This window comes from Chiloscyllium plagiosum, unplaced genomic scaffold (genome assembly GCF_037043375.1).
Source record: "Chiloscyllium plagiosum isolate Xiang-an unplaced genomic scaffold, Cpla_swu_hap1 HiC_scaffold_44, whole genome shotgun sequence".
Lineage (NCBI taxonomy): Eukaryota > Metazoa > Chordata > Chondrichthyes > Orectolobiformes > Hemiscylliidae > Chiloscyllium > Chiloscyllium plagiosum.
Genome location: NW_028270182.1, coordinates 17,918,211 through 17,941,998, shown reverse-complemented (window position 1 = coordinate 17,941,998; position 23,788 = coordinate 17,918,211). Strand labels below are relative to the sequence as shown.

The 23,788-nt window shown below is 46.4% G+C and overlaps 1 protein-coding gene across 1 annotated transcript in view; it reads left to right on the top strand.

Moving 5' to 3' along the window:
* The window catches only part of LOC122544413 (uncharacterized), a 267,938-nt gene that overhangs the window by 210,730 nt on the left and 33,420 nt on the right, over window positions 1–23,788 (top strand). The window contains exons 2-4 of the mRNA XM_087982870.1: window positions 10,072–10,107; window positions 16,228–16,254; window positions 23,503–23,529. Coding sequence (XP_087838996.1) covers window positions 10,072–10,107; window positions 16,228–16,254; window positions 23,503–23,529 — 90 coding nt within the window. The remainder of the gene's footprint in view (window positions 1–10,071; window positions 10,108–16,227; window positions 16,255–23,502; window positions 23,530–23,788) is intronic.

Genomic DNA, 23,788 nt, shown 5'->3' with positions numbered 1-23,788 from the left:
CAGCCCAACAAGTCCACACCAACCCTCTGAAGGGCAGCCCACCCAGACCCATTCCCCTATAACTAATGCACTTGGCACTATGGACAATTTAGCATGGCCAATTCACCTAACCTGCACATCGTTGGACTGTGGGAGGAAACCTGAGCACCCAGAGGAAACCCACGTAGACATGCGAACTCCACACAGACAGTTGCCCAAGGTGGGAATTGAACCTAGGACTTTGGTGCTGTGAGGCAGCAGTGCTAACCACTGAGCCACCGTGCCACCCCAATGCCAGACTTAGTTTAAAGAGACAGCAGACAACTGAACAGATACTTTGTGTCGGTATGAAATGGTGGGGGGGGGGGGGGGGGGAGTAACTTAAAACTATTACAATTACCAAGAAAATAGCACTGAGTAAATTGTTGGGACTGTGAGTTAACAAATCCACGGGTCCTGATGGATTTCATTCCAGAGTCTAGTAACTGGTGAAAGTGTTGATTTTAGGTGGTTTTAATTTTCCAAAACGCTTGCAATTCAGGGGATGTTCCATTACATTGAAAAATAGCTCATGTAACTTCTTCACTTAAAGAGAGAAGATGATAGAGAGCAGGAAACCACAGGTCACTTAACATCTGTCCTCGGGAAGGAGCAGCCAAGCAGAGCTAATGTAGTGTTGTCAAAGGGGAATCATGCTGCACTCATTGGTTGGAGTTCTTTGAAGAAGTAACTTGTGCTGTACTTAAAGGGAAACCAGATGTATTGTTCTTAGATTTCAAGAAGACATATGTTAAGGTACCAAATCAAAGGTTATTGTGGCAGATAAACACTCATGGTGTTTCAGGTAATATATTGGAATTATGAGAATGGCTGGCTCATAGAATCTCTACAGTGTGGAAACAGACCATTTAGCCCAACAGGTTGGCACTGACCCTCCAAAGAGTAACCCATCCAGACCCATTCCCCTACCCTGTTACTCGACATTTACCCCTGACTAATGCACCTAACCTACACATCCCTGAACACTACAGGGCAATTTTTCACAGCCCATTCACCTAACCTGAATGGCTTTGGATTGTGCGAGGAAACCGGATCACCTGGAGGAAACCCACACAGACACAGGGAGAATGTGCAAACTCCACACAGAGAGTCGTCTGAGGCTAGAATCAAACCTGGGTCCCTGGCACTGTGAGGCAGTAGTGCTAACCACTGAGCCACCATGTCACCCAGGAAGCAGACAGTATGAATAAGTGGCTGGAAGGAGTTAGTTCTAGGCCCTTAACTCTTTACAATTTATAGAAATGATTTGCATGAAGGAACCAAAGTTATGGTAGAAGACAGAGAGTGGTGGAGGAAGGTTGTTTTTCTGACTGGAGGTTAGTCTGATCTTAGACTGAACAGTGAAGAAGATTCTTTAAGGTTTGAAAAGGATCTTGATCAAGTGAGTGTACAGTTTGATAAATGGCAGATAGAGTTCTATCAGCATAAGTGCACTTTGGTACAACAAACAATACAATTAATGGCCGGGCCTTTGGTAGTGTTGTAGAACAGAGGGACCTAGAGGTTCAGGTCCATAAGTTTTTGAAGTTTACCTCACACATCAACAGGGTGGTTAAAAGATTGTTTTGCATGCTTGCCTTCATTGCTCAGTCCTTTGAGTATAGCAGTTGAAACATTATGTTGAGATTGTGCAGGATATTGGTGGGCCCTCTGCTGGAATATTGTATCCAGTTCTGGTCACCCAGTTATTGGAAGTATCTTATTAAGCTGCAGAGAGTTCAGAAGAGATTTACCAGGACGTTGCCGAGTGTGGAAGGTTTAAGTTATCAAAAAAGGCTGGAAAGACTGGGACTTTTTCACTGGAGCGTAGGAGGTTGAGAGGTGACCTTCTGGAAGTCTATAAAATAATGAGGTGTCTAGACAGGGTTAATGATCATTGTCCTTTCCCTGGGATGGGGGATTGCAAGACCAGGGGTCACATTTTTGACGTGAGAGGAGGGAGATTTAAAAAAAGATGTGCAGTACGTTTTTTACTCGGTGGTTCGTGTGTGGAATGATCTTCCTGAGGAAGTGGTGGATGTGAGTAAGTACAAGAGTAAATTGGATGGATATGGGCCAAGAGCAGGCAGGTGGGACTAGTTTAGTTTGAGATTATGGTCAACGTTGGACCGAAGGGTCTGTTTCCATGCTGTGTGACACAATGACTGTATAAGGAACCTCGAAATGGTTGCAGATAAGCTATCTGATTGGACTAAAACATGAAAATGGAGTATCATGTGTGAAATTGTCTATCTTGGCAGAAAGAATAAAAAAGAAACATATCATCTAAATGATGAGAGGTTGCAATGTTCTGAACTGCAAAGGGACCTGGGTGTCCTAGTGTAGGAACCATTGAAGGTTAACCTACAGGTGCGTAGGTTGGTTAGCTCACATGGTTAGAGCGTGTTGCTAATAAAGCCAAGGCTCTGGGTTCAATCCCCACACTGACCAAGCATGGTGCTGAGGTTCGCAAGTGAGCGACGCTTGCAGCGTCAGGGTGGGTTGTTGTTTATGGGTTGCACGCTGGCTCAGTGGTTAGCACTGCTGCCTCACAGCACCAGGGTCCCAGGTTCAATTCCAGCTTTGGGCGACTGTTTGTGTGGAGTTTGCACATTTTCCCCGTGTCTGGTTGGGTTTCCTCCGGGTGCTCCGGTTTCCTCCCACAGTCCAAAGATGTGCAGGTCAGGGTGAATTGGCCATGCTAAATTGTCCGTAGTGTTAGGTGCATTAGTCAGAGGGAACTCCCTCTGGGCACTCACACAAGTGCACAGATATATCTCCATGATGGGGTCATACAAAGACGAGCACATGTTACAAAACAGACATATTGTTGTAAATAGAAAATTAAAAGGGACAAATCTTAAAACATTTAAGAAGCCAATAGATATACCCATGACCAGAAGGCTAACAGTCAAAGTGTTGGAAAAAGGCTTATTATAGCTACCTGTTTGTTTTTGACTGGAAAAGACTCGATTGTTTGAAGGGTCTTTTTCTGTGCCATAGACCTCCGTGACTCTATTTCCTGTTTTTGTTTCTTTTTCTTTCATTTTTCTATATATTTTATTCCCATGGTACTGCTGTTATGTAGTAGTGCTTATATTTTCCCCCGCACCCATGTTGTGTGTGGGCAGGTGTGAGACACAGTGAGAGACACAAGGTGCATAAATCTTTATTCATTTCCCACCACCAGGAAGAGAGGAAACACCCGAGTGGCCAGTGACAAGCAATGCCCTTCTCCTCAGAGGGCAATGCTGTGTGATCAAACAGTGAAGGGGGAGGGCAGGGATTAAATCAAAATGGAGTCGGAGGGGGAAATAAAACACTCCACACCCCACGGCGCCCACCTCTCCCTGAAATCCTCGAGGGTGTTGGTGGACACCGTGTGCTCCTTCTCCAGGGAGACCCGGGCTCTGACATAGCCGCGGAAGAGGGGCAGGCAGTCGGCCCTAACGACCCCCTCTACTGCCCGCTGTCTGGACCTGTTTATTTATGGCCAATTTGGCCAGGCCCAGGAGGAGATCCTCTGATCTACCCTTCCCCCCCCCCCCCCCCCCCCCCCCCACAGTATAACCTCTGTGACTTTATCGAGAGACCGCAGTCAACAGGTTCCCTGTGAAAATGCAGAACAGTAGTAAGCAGGTAGTAAGGAAAGCAGATAGAATTCTAACATTTGGAGCAAAAAGAATTGAGTATAAAAGTAGGGGAGTGTTGCAACAACTGTACGAGGTATTATTGAGACCATATTTGGAGTACTGTATCGAGGTTTGGTGCCCTTAATTGAGGAGGGATGCAGTTGTAATAGAGGCAATCCAGAGAAGGTTCACACGAATGATGCTTGGTGCGGATGGTTTGTCTTATGAGCAAAGGCTAAACAGATTGGGATTCTCCTCTCTGGAGCCGAGAATGAGAAGCGATCATACGGGATTCTTGACCGACTTGACAGGGTAAATTGTAAGAAGTTCTTTCCCATCGTGGGAGAGTCTGGAACCAGACGGCATTGTCCCAGAATAAAGGGACACTCTGTAAGACGGAGATGAGGGGGAGTTTCTTCTCCCAGAGAGTTGTGAGTGTTTGAAACTCCTTGCCAAAGAGAGCTGTTGAGCAGAGTCCTTAAGGCTGAGATAGACAAATTCTTGATCAATCGTGGTTACAGGGAAGGAATACGAAAGTTGATATCAGGAATGTTGGATCAGCCACAATCCTACTGAATGTTACAGCAGGTATAACGAGCCAAATGGTCTACTCCTGTCCCTATTTATGGTGGTGACATGTATTTACACTGAGCGCAGTTAGTGTGCTAATACCTTGTTTGGATGCAGTACGTAAACTGAGAGATTATGGTCAGGCTATAGATATCGCCTGTTGATGGAGAAATACTGAGCACCTCTAGTCAATGTAAAGCTATGACCCTAAGGGACTTTAACCAAAATGTCCTTTCCTGTTGAACTCGTCAACATATGGTCCCTTCTACTTTTTCTCCAGAGATATTGAGTTTAATGTACACCCCATATCTCAATTGATTTGCAGTTCAGTTTCTTTGCCCCTGAATCAATATAACATTGATACAAACACCGTATTAACATTTACAGTTTTGACAGAATCATTGTCAAAAGCATTCCTGGATGAAATCGACCACTTTTGGAAATGTTTTTCTGCAGTGACCTCCTTGTCAGTAGATGTTGGCTTTCTCAACCCGTAGTGGGTTTCCAATTAGAACAACGTTCCAATGGATTATCTCGACCATCTTTTGTTAACTCGACATCGCATCGTTTTGACAAGCCTTTCATCAAGCACTGCTTCACCACTGCCAAGTTTATTGTAACCTGGACAGAGGCTTTTTGTTTCCCCGGGAGTCAGAAGATCGGACTGAGGCCAAAGCTCACATACCTGGCTCTGAGAGGCGCTTTGTGAAATGTATAAAATCCAGCGTTCGCAATGCAGAAGCTATCGAGGTTGAGAATTCACCGCAATCATGGTATACCAAAACATCTTCCTCCTATTCAGCCTCCTAGCTGTGTCAATGGCAGGTAAAGCAATTTCAGCTTTATTGCTGACTCGCTGGTTTTTATACAGATTGACCTGTGCTTTGGAACCTTGATGATGTGCATTAAGAGGCAGTTTAATATTGTTTCTAGCCCCTGTATCTATCCACTGTAGGTTGGAGCCACTGAGTTATATCCGGGGGGGTGAAAGAGACCATTAGAGTCCTCAGATATTCTCATACAAGGTGATGGGATGTGGCATTGGGATAGATGATTGGCCACAGTCAAGTTAAATGGCAAGGTGGTGGGATAACAACGTTATCCATACAACTCATATGGGTTCTGCCTATGTCACGGCGAGTTTGCAGGGAACTAGTGAGATCATCTCTGGCAGATTCACTCAGTCATCGGAGTGGAACTGCTGCCCCACAGCGCTGGGGATCCAGGGTTCGATTCCCACCTCAGGTGACCGTCTGCGTGGGGCTTGCACATCCTCCCCGTGTCTGCGTGGATTTCCTCCGACCACTCCGGTTTCCTCCCGCAAGTCCAAAGATGCGCAGGTTAGGGTGGACTGGCCACGGGAAATGCGGATGGTGGCGGGGATGGGGTGTATCTGGAATCAGATGCTCTTCGGAGGGTTGGTGCTGACCCGATGGGCTGAGCGACCTGCTTCCACACTGCAGGGACTCTGTGACATCAGAGACAGACCCCATGATTGTGGAGGGGAGGGGGCACTTCAACATGGTTAAACCGATGGGAACTGAGTGGTGGCATGAAGAATCGCCCAATGTCCCACTCAATCAGAGTCAGACACCACCAGGGCCATCGTGTAAACCTGGGGTCCATTAGCACAGTATAAACCAAGCTGTGGATCTGAAAGAAGCCTCTTTTCCGGTTGCTGGATTATGGTAAATTTAGACCCCATTCTGGCTGACCCTCAGAATTGAATGCCAGTTTCCGAACTTGCAACAACCCCAGACTGAAACGTCCAGAGCTATAAGAGTGTTGTCACATGCCATTTAAAGGGAGCTTGAACAGTTCGCTACCCCTGAGATCCCAGCAGGCTACTCTCTCTTTTCAGAGAGTCACGACTGGCGGAAAATTTAACCTGGGGGGATGGGGGCACAACATGGCAGGCAGGAGGAGTGAGTGCAAAAAGGTGCGTTCTGCATGGTGACACCAGATATGTGGGAATTGACCCCATCACATTACAAACCAGACCCACAGCCAACTGAGCAAACCAATGCCCACACCGACAAAGCTGCTTGGCGCTGGAATGATTTCGCGCATTGAAGTCTGTTGCACAATGTGGATGATATAGGCTGGAAACAGAATGCCACCTTATTAGGGTGGCACGGTGGCTCAGTGGTTAGCACTGCTGCCTCACAGCACCAGGGTCCCAGGTTTGATTCCTGCCCTCGGGCAACTGTCTGTGTGGAGTTTGCACATTCTCCCCGTGTCTGCGTGGGTTTCCTCCGGGTGCTCCGGTTTCCTCCCACAGTCCAAAGATGTGCAGGTTAGAGTGGATTGGCCAAGTTAAATTGCCCAGAGTGTTCAGTACATTAGTCGGAGGGAAATGGGTCTGGGTGGGTTGTTCTTCGGAGGGTCGGTGTGGACTTGTTGGGCCGAAGGGCCTGTTTCCACACTGTAAGGAATTTAATCTAATCTATTTCACAGCATCAAGGTATGCAACAAAATGGGTAAGGAGTTTTGAGCCAGGGTTGGAGGATTTGAGCTACAGGGAGAGGCTGAACAGGATGGGGCTGGAGCGTTTTCCCTGGAGCGTTGGATGCTGAGGGGTGACCTTACAGAGGTTTACAAAATCTCAAGGAGAGGGTAAACACACGGTCTTTTCCCTGTGGTGGGGGGAGTCCAGAACTAGAGGGGCAGAGGTTTAGGATGAGAGGGGAAAGATTTAAAAGGCACTTGAGGGGCAATTTTTCCACGCAGAGGGTGCTGCATGTATGGAATGAGGTGGTAGAGACTGGTACAATGACAACATTTAAAAGGCCTCTGGATAAGTATATGAATAGGAAGGGTTTGGAGGGACATGGGCCAAGTGCTAGCAAACAGGACTAGATTAATTTCGGATACCTGGTCAGCATGGATGAGTTGGATCAAAGAGTCTGTTTCTGTGCTGTACATCTCTGTGAGTGTAAGTAGGGATGTCTTGCTTCAGTTAAACAGGGCCTTGGTGAGACCACACCTGGACTATGCGAAAGTGAGGACTGCAGATGCTGGAGATCAGAGTTCACCTCAGAGTGGTGTTGGAAAAGCACAGCAGTTCAGGCAGCATCCGAGGGAGCAGGAAAATCGACGTTTCAGGCAAAAGCCCTTCATCAGGAATTGGGCTCCTTCGCGAAACATCGATTTTCGTGCTCCTAGGATGCTGCCTGACCTGTTGTGCTTTTCCAGCACCACTCTGATCCCCACACCTGGACTATGGTGTGCAGGTTTGGTGTCCCTACCTGATGAAGGATATACTTTCCATCGAGGTGTGCACCCCAGATGTTGACGGAGCTGCACATTAAGGATGGTAGGACCGTCCTATGAGGAGAACTTAGTCTGCTTGTGTCTGTTAGAAGGGTGAGAAGCACTCAGATTGAGACATATGGACATTGAATAGGGCTGGACAGATTCAACACAGGAAATGTTTTCTCTGGGTTGGGGAATCTAAAACCACAGTCAGAACCTCAGAATACAGGGTACATCATTTAGGACTGAGATGAGGAAACATTTTTTTCACTCGGCAGGAGGTGTTGGGGGGGAAGGTGAACCTGTGGAATTTGCCACCACATTCATGACCATGGGGCTGGGTGTGCGGGTCCACAGTTCCCTAAAACTGGGCAGGGTGATGAAGAAGGCATATGGCATGCACCCTTCATCAGCTGGGGCAGGGAGTTGGCAAACCATGTTCCAGTGATATAAAACTCTTGTTAGGCCGCATTTGGAGTATTGTGTGTGGTTTTGGTCGCTGCACTCAGCAAATGGACTTGGAAGCTTTGGAGAGAGTGTAGAGAGGGTTCAGCAGGATGTTGCCCGGTCCCGAGGGCATTGGCTATAGGGAAAGGTTAAAAGTACTAGGATTGTTTTCACTGGAAATATGGCGGTAGAGAGGAGACCTGATAGAGGTCTACACCATTATGAGGAGCATAGGCAGGGCGGATAAAGGATTTTTCCCCTGGTGAGAAGTGTCAGTTACACGGAGACACAGGTTCAAGGTGAGAGGGGGAAAGTTTAAGGGGGAAGTTTTTCACAAAGAGAGTGATAGGAGCCTGGAACACTCTTCCAGAAGAGGGGGCTGGAAGCATCTGAGTGGTTACATGAACAGGGAAGGAATCGAGGACTATGGACCGAAAAAGTGCAGGGGGTTTGTTTCATAGTTTAGTAAGGGCATGATGATCAGCACAGGCCTGGAGGGCCGAAGGACCTTTTCCTGTGCTGTACTGCTCTTTACGTTCTTGGTCGCAGAGGGGAGTGGGTCACTGAATTAATTCAAGAATGAGATAGCTTTATTTTTGAGGTTTTAGAAGCATTAAGGGGTATGGGAAGGTGGGGTTGGGATAGAGGATCAGTCAGGATCAAGCTGAAAGGCAGAGCTGGCTGTAAAGATCCGAATGGCCATTCAGTAGTTTCTGAGACCCAGCTAATGCTGCAATTTAACAGCTTCTCTAAGGCACGGCGTGTTCAAGTCCTGGGTTGCTTCCTGCTTTTGCTTTGAAGGCCGACATTTCATTTGTCAGTTCCATAATAACTTCACATTGCATAGAATCCCCACAGTGTGGAAACAGGCCAGCAAGTGTACATCAACTCTCCAAAGAGTAACCCACCCAGAGCCTACCCTATTACTCTATATTCCCCCCTGACTAGTGCACCTAACCTACACATCCCTGTACACTATGGACAATTTAGCGTGACCAAATCACCCTGACCTACACATCTTTGTGGGAGGAACCTTTTTGAAAGTCTTCCTACGTGTCTTTTTTTGCTCGGTCCTCAACTGGATAACGCACTCCCCAGAGCTCCATCTTCTCCTAGGTTCCCAGCCCATTTGGTCAGCCTGAATCATTTGTAAATGTTACTGCTCACACATGGCTGGTGTCACCTCCAAACAAAAATGGTGTGACCAGGAAAAGATCCACGTTCACACAATTCATCAGAACAATGGGAAAGATTATGTTGATGCAATTGCCTCAAATAGTGCTCTTCAAAGCTTGGGATTCAACACTCAGAAGGAGACTGACTGACCCTTAAGCAATATGTTTGACATGAACGCAAGCTAAAATAGATAAGTGTCTTAAAATATTGCAGTATATGTGCCTTATCTGTGGCCAAGAGGATCAGGATATCAAGCCCCATCTCAAGAAATAATGGCTATTCAGATGTGCCATAATACATCCAATAAAAATTAAGACAAGTTAACTTGGTGTAATCCCTTGAACTAACTACATCAGAAAATCAGCGGGTTGACATTGGTATAAATTGGCACCATCTGCTGAAGTGCCCCTTTGTGGCCAGGCTGTCATTTTCCGATCCCTCTATCACACTGAACAATGCCAGGAGTGCATTTAGAAGTGACTTGGCTCTATGTGACTTATCAAAGACTGTCCTCAGATATTTTCGAGACAACGGCATGGTGGCACAGTGGTTAGCACTGCTGCCTCACAGCGTCAGAGACCTGGGTTCAGTTTCCGCCTCAGGCCTCAGGCAACTGTCTGTGTGGAGTTTGGCACATTCTCCCCGTGTCTGCGTGGGTTTCCTCCCACAGTCCAAAAATGTGCAGATTAGGTGAATTGGCCGTGCTAAATTACCTGTAGCGTTAGGTGTAGGGGAATGGGTCTGGGTGGGTTGCGCTTCGGCGGGTCGGTGTGGACCTGTTGGGCCGAAGGGCCTGTTTCCACACTGTAAATAATCTAATCAATCTAATCTAATCTGTGCAGAAATGTGAAGACACCTCTAGAGCAGATGGGGCTTGAAGCTGGACCTCCCTGGCTCAGCAGGAGGGACACTACCACTGTACCACAAGGGTGCTCAGAACTACCATGCTAACACAACTCTCTTTCCTCCTCAGCACCTCTTGTGAAACATGATCCCTACTATGGGCCAGGTATGAATTTCAATCCTGCAACTTTACTTGCATTGATACTTTTATGCGAAAAACTTCCAAGGTAGCTCTGTCGATAAGGGACCTTGCTTTCTCCCTCGGGTGCCTCTGCAGCCATTAATGAACGGCGTGGATTTTCAAATTGCTGCATGTCCATCAATCACTTGCCAATCAATCAGCACTTGTTTCTGTTACAGTATGAAAGGGCTAATGTCTCTTTGCGTTGGTGTATACTTGAGAAATGTTTCCTCTGTGAGCAAGGTAAAAAATCCAAAATAATCTTCGATAGTTACAGAGTCATAGGGGTGGATAGCACAGAAACAGACCCTTCATGCCGACCAGATATCCCAACCCAATCTAGTCCCACCAGGCAGCACCCGGTCCATATCCCACCAAACCCTTCCTATTCATATACCCATCCAAATGCCTCTTAAATGTTGCAATTGTACCAGCCTCCACTACTTCCTCTGGCAACTCATTCCACCCTCTCTGTGAAAAGGTTGCCTCTTAGGTCCCTTTAAAATCTTTCCCCTCTCACCCTAAACCTATGCCTTCTTGTTCTGGACTCCTCCACCCCAGGCAAAAGACCTTGTCTATTTACCCTTTCCATGCCCCTCATGATTTCATGAACCGGTTTAGTAATCTCTACCTTCACCAACACTCAGGGGTCTCGCGCAGCCAAACATCTAAAGCAGCTTCCACCGCCTGAGGGAGTAGCAAAAAAAACCATGGAAACCAGATAGTTCTGATAGCTTTACTTCATTTCAGCCGTCCATGCCGACCAGGTATCCCAACCCAATCTAGTCCCACCTGCCAGCACTTGGCCCATATCCCTCCAAACTCTTCCTATTCATATACCCATCCAAATGTCTCTTAAATGTTGTAATTGTATCAGCCTCCACCACTTCCTCTGGCAGCTCATTCCATACACGTACCATCCTCTGTGTGAAAAAGTTACCCCTTAGGTTCCTTTTAAATCTTTCCCCTCTCACCCTAAACCTACGCCCTCTAACTTTGGACTCCCCCACCTTACCCCAGGCACAACCTCTGACAACTGACCATGACTATCAATAATGCAAATATCTCAGCAAGGGGCCCAGCAATCACTTCCTGAGGTTCCCACAGAGTTCTGGGGTACACCTGATCTCGATGACTCCATGTTTCTCTGACAGCCATTTAAAATGCTGCTCTCCAAAGCGTCCTTACCGGTCAGGGTTAAAACTAATCTGTTTGCTCCACAGGAAAAGGCAGTTATGGATATCATGGTAAGTACATGATTCCAGTGAATTTCCTGTCATTCTTTAAAACAGTTGGACGATAAGTTGTTTAACAGTGATGACAAAATGTCTCTCGTTCCATCAGCTTTAGGAAGTAGGACAGAGAACAGTGGGCATAGAATCAGAGGGTTCTAGAATTTTAGTGGACAGATGGAGGCCATTCGATCTATTGTGTCTATACTGGCTCCTGAGAGTGATATCCAGCTAGACCCATTCCCCAGTCCCATCTCCACAGCCTTTTGACTTCTTCTTTCTTGAATATCTATTTGGATCTCTTTTGAAACCTCCTATGGAATCCTCCTCCCCCATTCTCCCGGGAAGCACATTCCAAATCCGAACAACTCTCTTTAACTCACCCGTACCTCTCTGTGAAAGTTTCATGGGAATCCAAGATGGAGGACAGGCGTGAATGGTGACTGGAAGAGCTGCTCCTTTTTTGAGTCTTTTTTTGTCAGTCTTGGAACTGATTTCCTTGAAATTTTGGAACAGTAATAAATGCTTTATAAGCTCTTACATTGTTGTATAAATAAAAGCTGTTGTAATTGTTATGAAATTCCAAAACAACAGCACTTCCAAAATAGGGGAAAGAGGGAGTAAGCAGATGTCAAGTAAAAGACAAAACAAATGAGGACTAAACCTGCACAGTGTGTCCCAGCAGGGACCCTGCGCAGCTGTGTGTCCCAGCAGGGACCCTGCACAGCTGTGTGTTCCACCAGGGACCCTGCACAGCTCTGTGTCCCAGCAGGGACCCTGCACAGCTGTCTGTCCCAGCAGGGACCCTGCACAGCTGTCTGTCCCAGTAGGAACCCTGCACAGCTGTCTGTCCCAGTAGGGACCCTGCACAGCTGTCTGTCCCAGCAGGGACCCTGCACAACTGTGTGTACCAGCAGGGAGCCTGCACAGCTCTGTGTCCCAGCAGGGACCCTGCACAGCTGTCTGTCCCAGTAGGGACCCTGCACAGCTGTCTGTCCCAGCAGGGACCCAGCACAGCTGTCTACCTCTACTGTTTAGTAACAAGTATCTCTGGATATCAGAGTTCACTCTGAGAAAAATACACTGGTTAGGCCACTTTTGGAATACTATGTGTAATTCTGGTCTCTCTCCTATAGGAAGAATTAGATTAGATTACATTCCAGTGTGGAAACAGGCCCTTCGGCCCAACAAGTCCACACCGACCCGCCGAAGCGCAACCCACCCATACCCCTACATTTACCTCTATACCTAACATTCCTGGCAATTTAGCATGGCCAATTCACCTGACCTGCACATCTTTGGACTGTGGGAGGAAACCGGAGCACCCGGAGGAAACCCACGCAGACACAGGGAGAAAGTGCAAACTCCACACAGTCAATCGCCTGAGGTGGGAATTGAACCCAGGTCTCTGGCACTGTGAGGCAACAGTGCTAACCACTGTGCCACTGTGCTGCCCATGATGTTGTGAAATTTGAAAGGTTTCAGAAAAGATTTACAAGGATGTTGCCAGATTAAGAGGATTTGAGCTACAGGGAGAGGCTAAATATGCTGTGGATGTTTTCCCTGGAGTGTCGGTCATGGGGGGGGGGGGGCGGGAGGTGACCTTATAGAAGTTTATAGAATCAAATGGGGCATGGATAGGGTAAATGGACAAGGTCTTGCTGCCAGAGTAGGGGAGTTCAAAAGTAGAGGTCATATGTTTAGGGTGAGAGCAGAAAGATTTAAAAGGGATGTAAGGGGCACCTTTTTCACACAGAAGGTGGTACATTTATGGAATGAGCTGCCAGAGGAAGTGGTGGTGGCTGGTACAATTACAGCATTTAAAAGGCATCTGGATGGGTATATGAATAGGAAGGGTTTGGAGGGATATGGGCCAAGTGATGGCAAATGGGACTAGATTAATTTAGGATAGCTCATCAGCATGGACAAGTTGGACCAAAGGACTGAGGGTGGCATGGTGCCTCAATGGTTAACACTGTTGCCTCACAGCGCCAGGAATCCAGGTTAGATTCCGGCCTCGGGCGACTGTGTGGAGTTTGTACATTCTCCCCATGTCTACATGGGTTTCCTCCGGGTGCTCCAGTTTCCTCCCACACTCCAAAGGTGGGCCATGCTAAATTGCTCTGTAGTGTTCAGGAATGTGTAGGTTAGTTGCATTAGTCAGGGGTAAATATAGGGTAGGGGAATGGGTCTGGGCAGGGTTGGTCTTCGGCGGGTCGGTGTGGACTTGTTGGGCCGAAGGGCCTGTTTCTACACTGTAGAGATTCTAATTCAAAGTCTGTTTCCCTGCTGTGCATCTCTGTGACTTGAGCTGACAAAACTGTAACCCCGGGATACAGAATACCAACGGGTGGAATAAGACTATCTTTCTTTACCCTTTCAAAATTGATAATAATTTTGAACGCCTCAATAAGATCACTTCTCTGCTCCAATGAAATCTCACCAATCATTTCTTGTATGCAAAATCCCTCATTCTCGTAAATTTCCTTTGAACTTTCTCCAGAGCTCTAATAAAGTACTCAGACCTGAACACAATACTCCAAATGTGGTCCAACTAATGATTTGTAGAGATGTAGTATTGATTTTATACTTTATACTTTTTTATATTTTATCATTAAAATACAATATATTACATTTTATACATTACATTTTATTGCTTTTGTACTCTATGTCTCGGTTTATAAACCCAAAGGGCCTGTCAACTTTCTTTACAACTGTTTTAACTTCTCTGGTCACCTTAAGAGAATCACGTATATGAGTCCTGTGCTCCTTCTGCTTTTGTACACACCTCAAAGATGTACCAATATATTGATTATTTGACCAGAACTGAACTAATGTGTTCAATTGGAGCAGTCACACATTGGGAAGAGTCAAAGGTTTTGAACATTGTACATATGAGCTCAACATATGGTTGTGCTTCTGAATTTGCCAAGTCTGAAGGCATTCAGCACGATTTAGAAGCTGCAGCAAAATATAGAGAGCTGGATCAGGGTTTGTCCTGGTCACTGATCCCAAAATGGCTATTTTTGCTTTGTTAGTTCAATACTGTTCATATGATGGAGCGTTTGTGGTGAGTTGTGAAAGATATTTTGGTGGCACAGTGGCTCAGTGGTTAGCACTGCTGCCTCACAGCAATAGGGACCCCGGTTCGATTCCAGCCTCAGGCGACTGTCTGTATGGAGTTTGCACATTCTCCCCGTGTCTGCGTGGGTTTCCTCCAGGTGCTCCGGTTTCCTCCCACAGTCCAAAGATGTGCAGGTGAGGGTGAATTGGCCATGCTAAGTTGCCCATAGTGTTAGGTGCATTAGTCAGGGGTAAATATAGGGTAAGGGAATGGGTCTGGGTGGGTTACTCTTCGGAAGGTCATTGTGGACTTGTTGGGCCGAAGGGTCTGTTTCCACACTGGAGGGAATTCAATCTATATTTGCAAAGGTTTTGGACAAAAGCAATAATGGGACATTCTGATGGATTGGCTCCCTGTTCCCAATGAGACAGCAATCGAAAGCTTGATGGAAGCACATGTGACAGCAACATTACACAGACCCTCCCCCCCAATTACAATACACTCTGAGAGGGAACGTTGATTCTCCTATGTATTGGAGCACAACAGACGAACAGAGTCTTTGAAGGGGACTGTTGGGTTCCAAAGCAGCACTGCTCTGGTGTGTAGAAGTTGGTCATTTCCAACACGAGGCACCAATTTGTGATTGGCAACCGGAGTGGTATTGAGCGACAAGTTTGTGTGTGTGTGGTAGTGTCCTTACCTCTGAGCCAGGAGGCCCAAATTCCAGTCCCGTGTACTCCAGTCGAGTATACTTTCCTGCCTGAACATTTTGACTCAGAAAATATCTCCATCATCTGATCCTCTTCTTGTTATGGGATCTTGTGACACTGCTGTAGTGTCCCTCCCTCTGAGCAAGGTGATCTCGGTTCACATTCCACCTGGTTAGGTTGACTCACAGTATCTACGAGCGCAGATTGAGAATATATGAGCAAAGTAAAAAATATTTCCTTTCATTGTCTTGCCAGAATTGGAGTCTAGAACTAGAGGTTTAGGGTGAGAGGGGAAAGATATAAAAGAGACCTACGGGGCAACTTTTTCACGCAGAGGGTGGTACGTGTATGGAATGAGCTGCCAGAGGATGTGGTGGAGGCTGGTACAATTGCAACACTTAAAAGGCAATTGGATGGGTATATGAATAGAAAGGGTTTGGAGGGATATGGGCTGGGTGCTGGCAGGTGGGACTAGATTGGGTTGGGATATCTGGTCGGCATGGACGGGTTGAACCGAAAGGTCTGTTTCCATGCTGTACATCTCTATGACTCTGTGACTCTATGAATAGTCTTTAGCAAAGGGACACCTTAAGACATATTCTCAACCATCAGTGGAAGAGTTAAAGCATGTAATCCAACTACAAACATGATGCTTTCACCAACTTTCACACTCCTACTGTACTTATGCACAGACAATGAGAGGATATTTACAAATTTCTTATTGAATCATTATTTACCAAAAAAAGAACTCACTTCACCTTTTAAATGTCTGCATAGTAGGTTCCTCACCAGAATTCAAATGGAGTATGAGTAATCATTGGGAGTTAAGGTTAATTTTCAAAGTTGCAACAATGGAGTGGAAAATATTCTGAACAGAACAAATAGCAGACAATAGAATGCCCGGTAGACCATTCAGTATCTCCCGCTGAACATTAAAGAAAATCTCACCCTCCAACCCTCCTGCTGGTCAGCACAGACCATTCAGGTGAAGCGCCCTGAGCTTTTCTGACCATTGACAATGCTGCAGGTTTGGAATGTTAAATATTGTACATGGATCATTGCCTCCAGACACACTAACACAAAACTCTTGGCTCCACAGGACCTTACGATTATGGCTACCACCATGGTAAATATACCACTTCAATTACTGTGTTATTGCTGGCTGTGAACATGACACTGATAATTCACAGGACAAGTTGTACACGTGTTTTTGTGAAAGGTGGTCACAGGCTTCAGAAAATGATGCTAATCTCTCAAAGGCAAGGATTGTAACATCAATCTGAGCTGTTCACAATGTGACCTCCTCTCCATTAGCAAAGAAGAGAAATCTCACTCTGATAGCTTGAGAGCGGCAGATTAAAAACTTCTCACAACACTGTACTCTCACTGAGTACACTGTACATCACTGTGTGGCTTTCAGAATGTTATACCATCTTCCAATTTATCAATGTGAAAAATAACTACTGTCCCGTACAGTTGTAGTAAAACAAAGGATTTAAAACAATCAAACCATTGAATTCAAATCCATTCGTTAGAGATTAGGGCCATGCCTTTATTAGTTAGGGAATTGAGTACAAGAGTTAGGATGTCATGTGGCAGCTTTAAAAGACTTAGAGTATTGTGTTCATTTCCGGTCACCACATTACAGGAAGGATGTTGAGGCTTTGGAGAAGGTGCAGAAGAGGTTTACCAGAAAAGCAGCCTGGATGAGAGGGGATGAGCTAGAAGGAGGGGCTGGAAAAACTCAGATCATTTTCTCTGGAAGCTGAGGGGCGAGTTGATAGAAGTTTATGCATCTCAATTTATGAGATGCATAGATAGGGTTGATGATCAGAACATTTCTCTCAGACTTGAAAAACAAGTGGTGAAGGAGGGAAAGTTGAAATTAGATGTGAGGGGCAAGTTTTCATCACAGAGAGCGGTAGAAATCTGGAATGCACTGCCAGGGGGTGGTGGTGGAGGCAGATACGATAGGGGGTGTTTCAGGGGCTTTCAGATAAACATGAATATGTGAGGAATGGAGGGATATGGACCAGGTGCAGGCAGAAGGGATTAGTTTCATTTCTCATGTTCAGCACAATGTTACTGTCCAGTTACTGCTCTATATTCTGTGTTCTATGTGGACTTCATGAATAGGAAGGGTTTGGAGAGATATGGGCCAGGTGCTGGCAGGTGGGACTAGATTGGGTTGGGATATCTGGTCGGCATGGACGGGTTGGACCGAAGGGTCTGTTTCTGTCCTGTACATCCCTATGACTCTATGTCCTTGGATGGAGCAGTGAATGGGAATGATCCACTCCATGTTGTCAATATAAAATAACTCATTGAGTGACATTTCCACCATACATGTATGTCTTAGAGCAGGGGAGCCAAATAAAATGTGGAATGAGCAAAATTGATATGTGCAGTGTAATCAAGAGGTATTTGACGTAACGGCCAATGTGAGACCTAATCTGCAAAACTCAAAAACAGCAAATCAGTGCATGTGAATGTGTTGAAATTGTTGGTCACTAACCTTTTCTCTCCTGACACATTAGCACAAACAATAGGGCAGCACGGTGGCTCAGTGGTTAGCACTGCTGCCTCATAGCGCCAGAGTCCCAGGTTCAATCCCAGCCGCTGGAAACTGTCTGTGTGGAGTTTGCATATTCTCCCCATGTCTGCGTGGGTTTCCTCTGGGTACTCCAGTTTCCTCCAAAGATGTGCAGGTCAGGGTGAATTGGCCATATTAAATTGTCCATAGTGTAAGGTACATTAGTCAGAAGGGGATGGGTTACTCTTCGGAGGGTCGGTGTGGACTGGTTAGGCCGAAGGGCCTGTTTCCACACTGTAGGAAATCTAATCTAATCAAAACTTTCTTCCACAGGCCCACATGATTCTGGCTATTACAATAAACACTTCCCTTTAGTTACCCTGATATCATTTTGGACAAGCAAAACACAGATGGTATGAGAGGGCAAGTTGTTGAAGTGTTTCAGTGATATAGGACAGGAGCAGGTTTCCCGTCAACCTTTATATACACATGGAGAGTCCCCAACCCTGACCTAGCTCCCTCAGAGCCAGCTCTCAGAGTGAACAGAACCTCTGACACTCCTGTTCCTATCTGTCAGCCAGGGCTCCCTGAGTGGACCCTGAATAACAGCCCCAATCAGGCTGACTACATTACAATCACTACAGTGTGCAAGGTGATAAGTTTTGGAAACTGATGCTAATTGTTCAAGGATCACAACATAAAAACATATAATTTATAAGTCACTTTCTGCCTGGAAGTCTGTGGTGAGTGGTGTTCCACAGGGCTCTGTCCTTGGGCCTCTATTGTTTGTAATTTTTATTAATGACTTGGATGAGGGGATTGAAGGATGGGTCAGCAAGTTTGCAGATGACACAAAGGTTGGAGGTGTCGTTGACAGTATAGAGGGCTGTTGTAGGCTGCAGCGGGACATTGACAGATGCAGAGATGGGCTGAGAGGTGGCAGATGGAGTTCAACCTGGATAAATGCGAGATGATGCATTTTGGAAGGTCGAATTTGAAAGCTGAGTACAGAATTAAGGATTGGATTCTTGGCAGTGTGGAGGAACAGAGGGATCTTGGGGTGCAGGTACATAGATCCCTTAAAATGGCCACCCAAGTGGACAGGGTTGTTAAGAAAGCATATGGTGTTTTGGCTTTCATTAACAGGGGTATTGAGTTTAAGAGTCGTGAGATCTTGTTGCAGCTCTATAAAACTTTGGAATACTGCTTCGCCCTATTATAAGAAAGATGTGGATGCTTTGGAGCGGGTTCAGAGGAGGTTTACCAGGATGCTGCCTGGACTGGAGGGCTTAGTCTTATAAGGAGAGATTGACTGAGCTCAGACTTTTTTCATTGGAGAAAAGGAGGAAAAGAGGGGACCTAATTGAGGTATACAAGGTAATGAGAGGCATAGATAGAGTCGATCGCCAGAGACTATTTCCCAGGGCAGAAATGACTAACACGAGGGGTCATAGTTTTAAGCTGGTTGGAGGAAAGTATAGAGGGGATGTCAGAGGCGGGTTCTTTACACAGAGTTGTGAGAGCATGGAATGCGTTACCAGCAGCAGTTGTGGAGGCAGGTCATTGGGGACATTTAAGAGACTCCTGGACATGCATATGGTCACAGAAATGTGAGGGTGCATACATGAAGATCAGTGGTTGGCATAACATCGTGGGCTGAAGGGCCTGTTCTATGCTGTACTGTTCTATGTTCTATGTTCTTTAGTGAAGAGGGCATAAGGAGCCCTTGCCTTTATTAGCTGAGATAGAGAGCATTTTCCCTGGAGTGTCGGAGGCTGAGGGGTGACCCTATAGAGGTTTATAAAATCATGAGGGGCAAGGAACTGTATGACTTAGAAAGGTTGGACGCTGGGAAGTTGTTTCTGTTAGGTGGGGATACTAGGGCCTGTGGGTATAGCCTTAGAATTAGAGGGGGTCAATTTAGAACGGAAATGAGGAGACATTTCTTCAGCCAGAGAGTGGTGGGCCAGTGGAATTTATTGCCACAGAGTGCAGTGGAGGCCGGGACGTTAAATGTCTTCAAGGCAGAGATTGATAAATTCTTGACCTCGTAAGGAATTAAGGGACACAGGGAGTGTGCGGGGAAGTGGAGTTGAAATGTCCATCAGCTGTGATTGAATGGCGGAGTGGACTCGATGGGCCGAATGGCCTTGCTTGCACTCCTATATCTTATGGTCCTATGGTCTTATGGATAGGATAAATAGACAAAGTCTGTTCCCTGGGGTGGGGGAGTCCAGAACTAGAGGGCATTGAATTAGGGTGAGACGGGAAAGATATAAAAGAGACCTAAGGGGCAACTTTTTCACGCAGAGGGTGGTACGTGTATGGAATGAGCTGCCAGAGGAAATGGTGGTGGTTGGTACAATTACAACATTCAAAAGGCATCTGGACGGGTATACGAACTGGAAGGGTTTGGAGGGATATGGACCAAGTGCTGGCAAATAGGACTAAATTATTTTAGGATATCTGGTCGACATGGATGAGTTGAACCAAAGTGTTTGGTTCCGTGTTGTATATCTCCATGACTCTATGAATGTAAAGAGCAGGGAGCTTATGCTGGAATTGGAACATGCACTGGTTTCAGTATCAGCTCGAGCATTGTGTGCAGTTCCAGGTTCCGCGTTACTGAGGAGATGTGATTGCACTGCAGAGGGTGCAGAGCAGGTTTACCGGGATGCTCCCAGGGCTGGAGCGATTAGGTTATGAAGAGAAAGCGGACAGACTGGGGTTTTATTTTTGCTTGGAAATTGAGGAAACTGATGGGGCCATGATTGAAAAGGAGTCATCAGGGACCCAGAAGAAACATTTCCCCTTGACCGAGGGATCAATGACCATGCTGAGTAGATTGATGGGAAGGGGTTGGAGGTTTAGAGGAATTGTGAGGAGAAACAAATTCATTCAGAGGGTGATGGAACTCACCACTGTCAGGGTCGTGGGGACAGAAGCATTTAGACATTGCAGTGCAGAAGTAGACCAGGCTGTAGGCCAAGTACTAGAAAGTAGAATGAGAGTAGTTCACTGCTTGGTTTTGAACAACACAGACTCAATGGCTGAAGGGCCTGTTCCTGAGCTATAGGTATATTCATAAAGTCATAGAGATGTACAGATCCCTCGGTCCAACCTGTCCATGCCGACCAGATATCCTAAACTAATCTCGACCCATTGGCCATTATCCCTCCAAACCCTTCCTATTCATACACCCATCCAGATGCCTTTTAAATGTTGTAATTGTACCAGCCTCCACCACTTCCTCTGGCAGCTCATTCCATACACGCACCACCTCTGTGTGAAAAAGTTACCCCTTAGGTCCCTTTTAAATCTTTTCCCTCTCACCCTAAACCTACGCCCTCTAGTTTTGGATATCCCAACCATACCCTAGGCAGGTCTTCTTGGAACTCACTCGTGGCTATCAATAATGCAAATATCTCAGCAAGGGGCCCAGCAATCACTTCCTGAGGTTCCCACAGAGTTCTGGGGTACACCTGATCTCGATGACTCCATGTTTCTCTGACAGCCATTTAAAATGCTGCTCTCCAAAGCGTCCTTACCGGTCAGGGTTAAAACTAATCTGTTTGCTCCACAGGAAAAGGCAGTTATGGATATCATGGTAAGCACACGATTCCAGTGAATTTCCTGTCATTCACTTCTTTAGCCCAGTTGAATGGCAAGTTGTTTAACAGTGATGTCAAAATGTCTCTCATTTCATCAGCCTCAGAAAGTAGGACAGAGAACAGTGGGCATAGAATCAGAGGGTTCTAGAATTTTAGTGGACGGAAGGAGGCCATTCGATATATTGTGTCTATACTGGCTCCTGAGAGTGATATCCAGCTAGACCCATTCCCCAGTCTCATCTCCACAACCTTCTAATTTTGTGTCTCTCAAACATTTATCTGGATCTCTTTTGAAACCTCCTATGGAATCCTCCTCCACCATTCTCCCGGGAAGCACATTCCAAATCCAAACAACTCTCTGAGTGAAGATGTTTCTCTTAATGTCACTCGTAGATTCTGGAAAGGATTCTGGGTAATCCAAGATGGAGTTCGGGAAAAATTGTGACTTTAAGAGCTCCTTCTTTTTTGTGATATTTTCAAGTGTTGGAGCTGATTTCCTTACAGTTTTGGAGCAGTAATGACTGTTTTATAAGCTGTTGTATTGTTGTATGGGGTTTATAAATAAAGGCATAGAGTGTTAATGAAAGGGCCGATGGTACACCTCTGCAAATCATTAGTCAGGCCACATTTGGAGAATAAACAGGAGGCAGAGAAAGAAGGCAGATGAAATGTGGGAGGTGAAACAAATCAGTACTGAACCTTCACGGCTGTGTGTCCCAGCAGGGACCCTGCACAGCTGTGTGTCCCAGCAGGGACCTTGCACAGCTGTGTGTCCAAGTAGGGACCCTGCACAGCTGTGTGACCCAGCAGGGACCCTACACAGCCGTGTGTACCAGTAGGGACCCTTCACAGGTGTGTGTCCCTGTAGTGACCCTGCTCAGCTGTGTGTCCCAGCAGGGACTCTGCACAGCTGTGTGTCCCAGTAGGGACTCTGCACAGCTGTGTGTCCCAGCAGGGACCCTGCAAATCTGTGTGTACCAGCAGGGACCTGCACAGTGTGTCCCTGCAGGTACCTTGCACAGCTGTGTGTCACAGCAGGGACCCTGCACAGCTGTCTGTCCCAGCAGGGACCCTGCACAGTATGTCTCAGCAGGGACCCTGCACAGCTGTGTGTCCCATCAGGGACCCTGCTGGGTCACACAGCTGAGCAGGGTCACTACAGGGACACACACCTGTGCAGGGTCCCTGCTGGTACACACAGCTGTGTAGGGTCCCTGCTGGGTTGGGGTAAAGACATGGGAGAGCTCAGGTCAGTGTAGCAACCATACTGAGACAGCTTTGGCTAGGGGAACAGCAACTTCTGGAGCACCAGTCTATTGCTGGAAGGTCCTCAGAGCCAGTAGCCTTTGCAGCATCCAGAGGAGTGAATTGAATTGGCTGAAGGTCACTTGGCTCAACATATCACCCATTCCACCATTACTATCCAGCCTGATGCTGGGGACCACTGGAGGAGGCCGAGATGGATCATCCACTCAGCACTTCAGGCTGAAGATGGCTGTGAAAGCTTCAGCTTTATCCTTTCCTCTGATGCGCTGGGCTCTTCCATCATTGAGGATTGGGATATTTGTGGAGCTTCCTCCTCCAATGAGTTGTTGAATCGTCCGTCACCATTCAGGACTGCTGAGCTTAGATTTGATCTGATGGTTGTGGGATCACTTACCTCTGTCTATCACTTGCTGCCTGTGCTCTTTAGCATGCAAGTCATCCTGTTTGGTGGCTTCACCGAGTTTGACACCTTATTTTTCAGTATGCCTGGTACTGCTCCTGGTATGCCCTTCATTGATCCAGGGTTGATCCCCTGGCTGGATGGTAATGGTAGCATGGGTGATATGTTGAGCCACGTGGCTGCAGATTATGTTGGGGCTTTCACACCTGCTCACTTTTCCAACCTTTGGCCATATTTGCTTGTTTCTGAAGGGGAATGTACAACTTTCATGTCCTCACATGACACAGTGAAGGGAAACGGTTAGGATATTGCAACAATCCAGTTGAATATGTTCTGAACAGAACAAATGGCAGACAATAGAACGCCAGGTAGACCGTTCAGTGTCCTCCGCTGAACATTAAGGAAAATCTCACCCTCCAACCCTCCTGCTGATCAGCACAGACTGTTCTGGTGAAGAGCCCTGAGCTTTTCTGACCATTGACGATTCTGCAGGTTTGGAATGTTAAATATTGTACATGGATCATTGCCTCCAGACACACTAACACAAAACTCTTGGCTCCACAGGACCTTATGATTATGGCTACCATCACGGTAAGTTTATCACTTCAATTACTGTGTTATCGTTGGTTGCGAAGGAGACACCGATAACACACAGGACAAGTTGTCCAAGCGTTTTTGTGAGATGTGTACATGGTCATAGGCTTCAGAAAGTGATACTGAGCTTTCAAAGGCAAGAATTGTGACCAGAATATTTACTGTTCACAATGTGGTCTCCTCCACATCAGCAAAGAGGAAAAATCTCACTCTAATGTCATTCAGAACAGCAGATACAAGCTTCTGAAGTCACAGG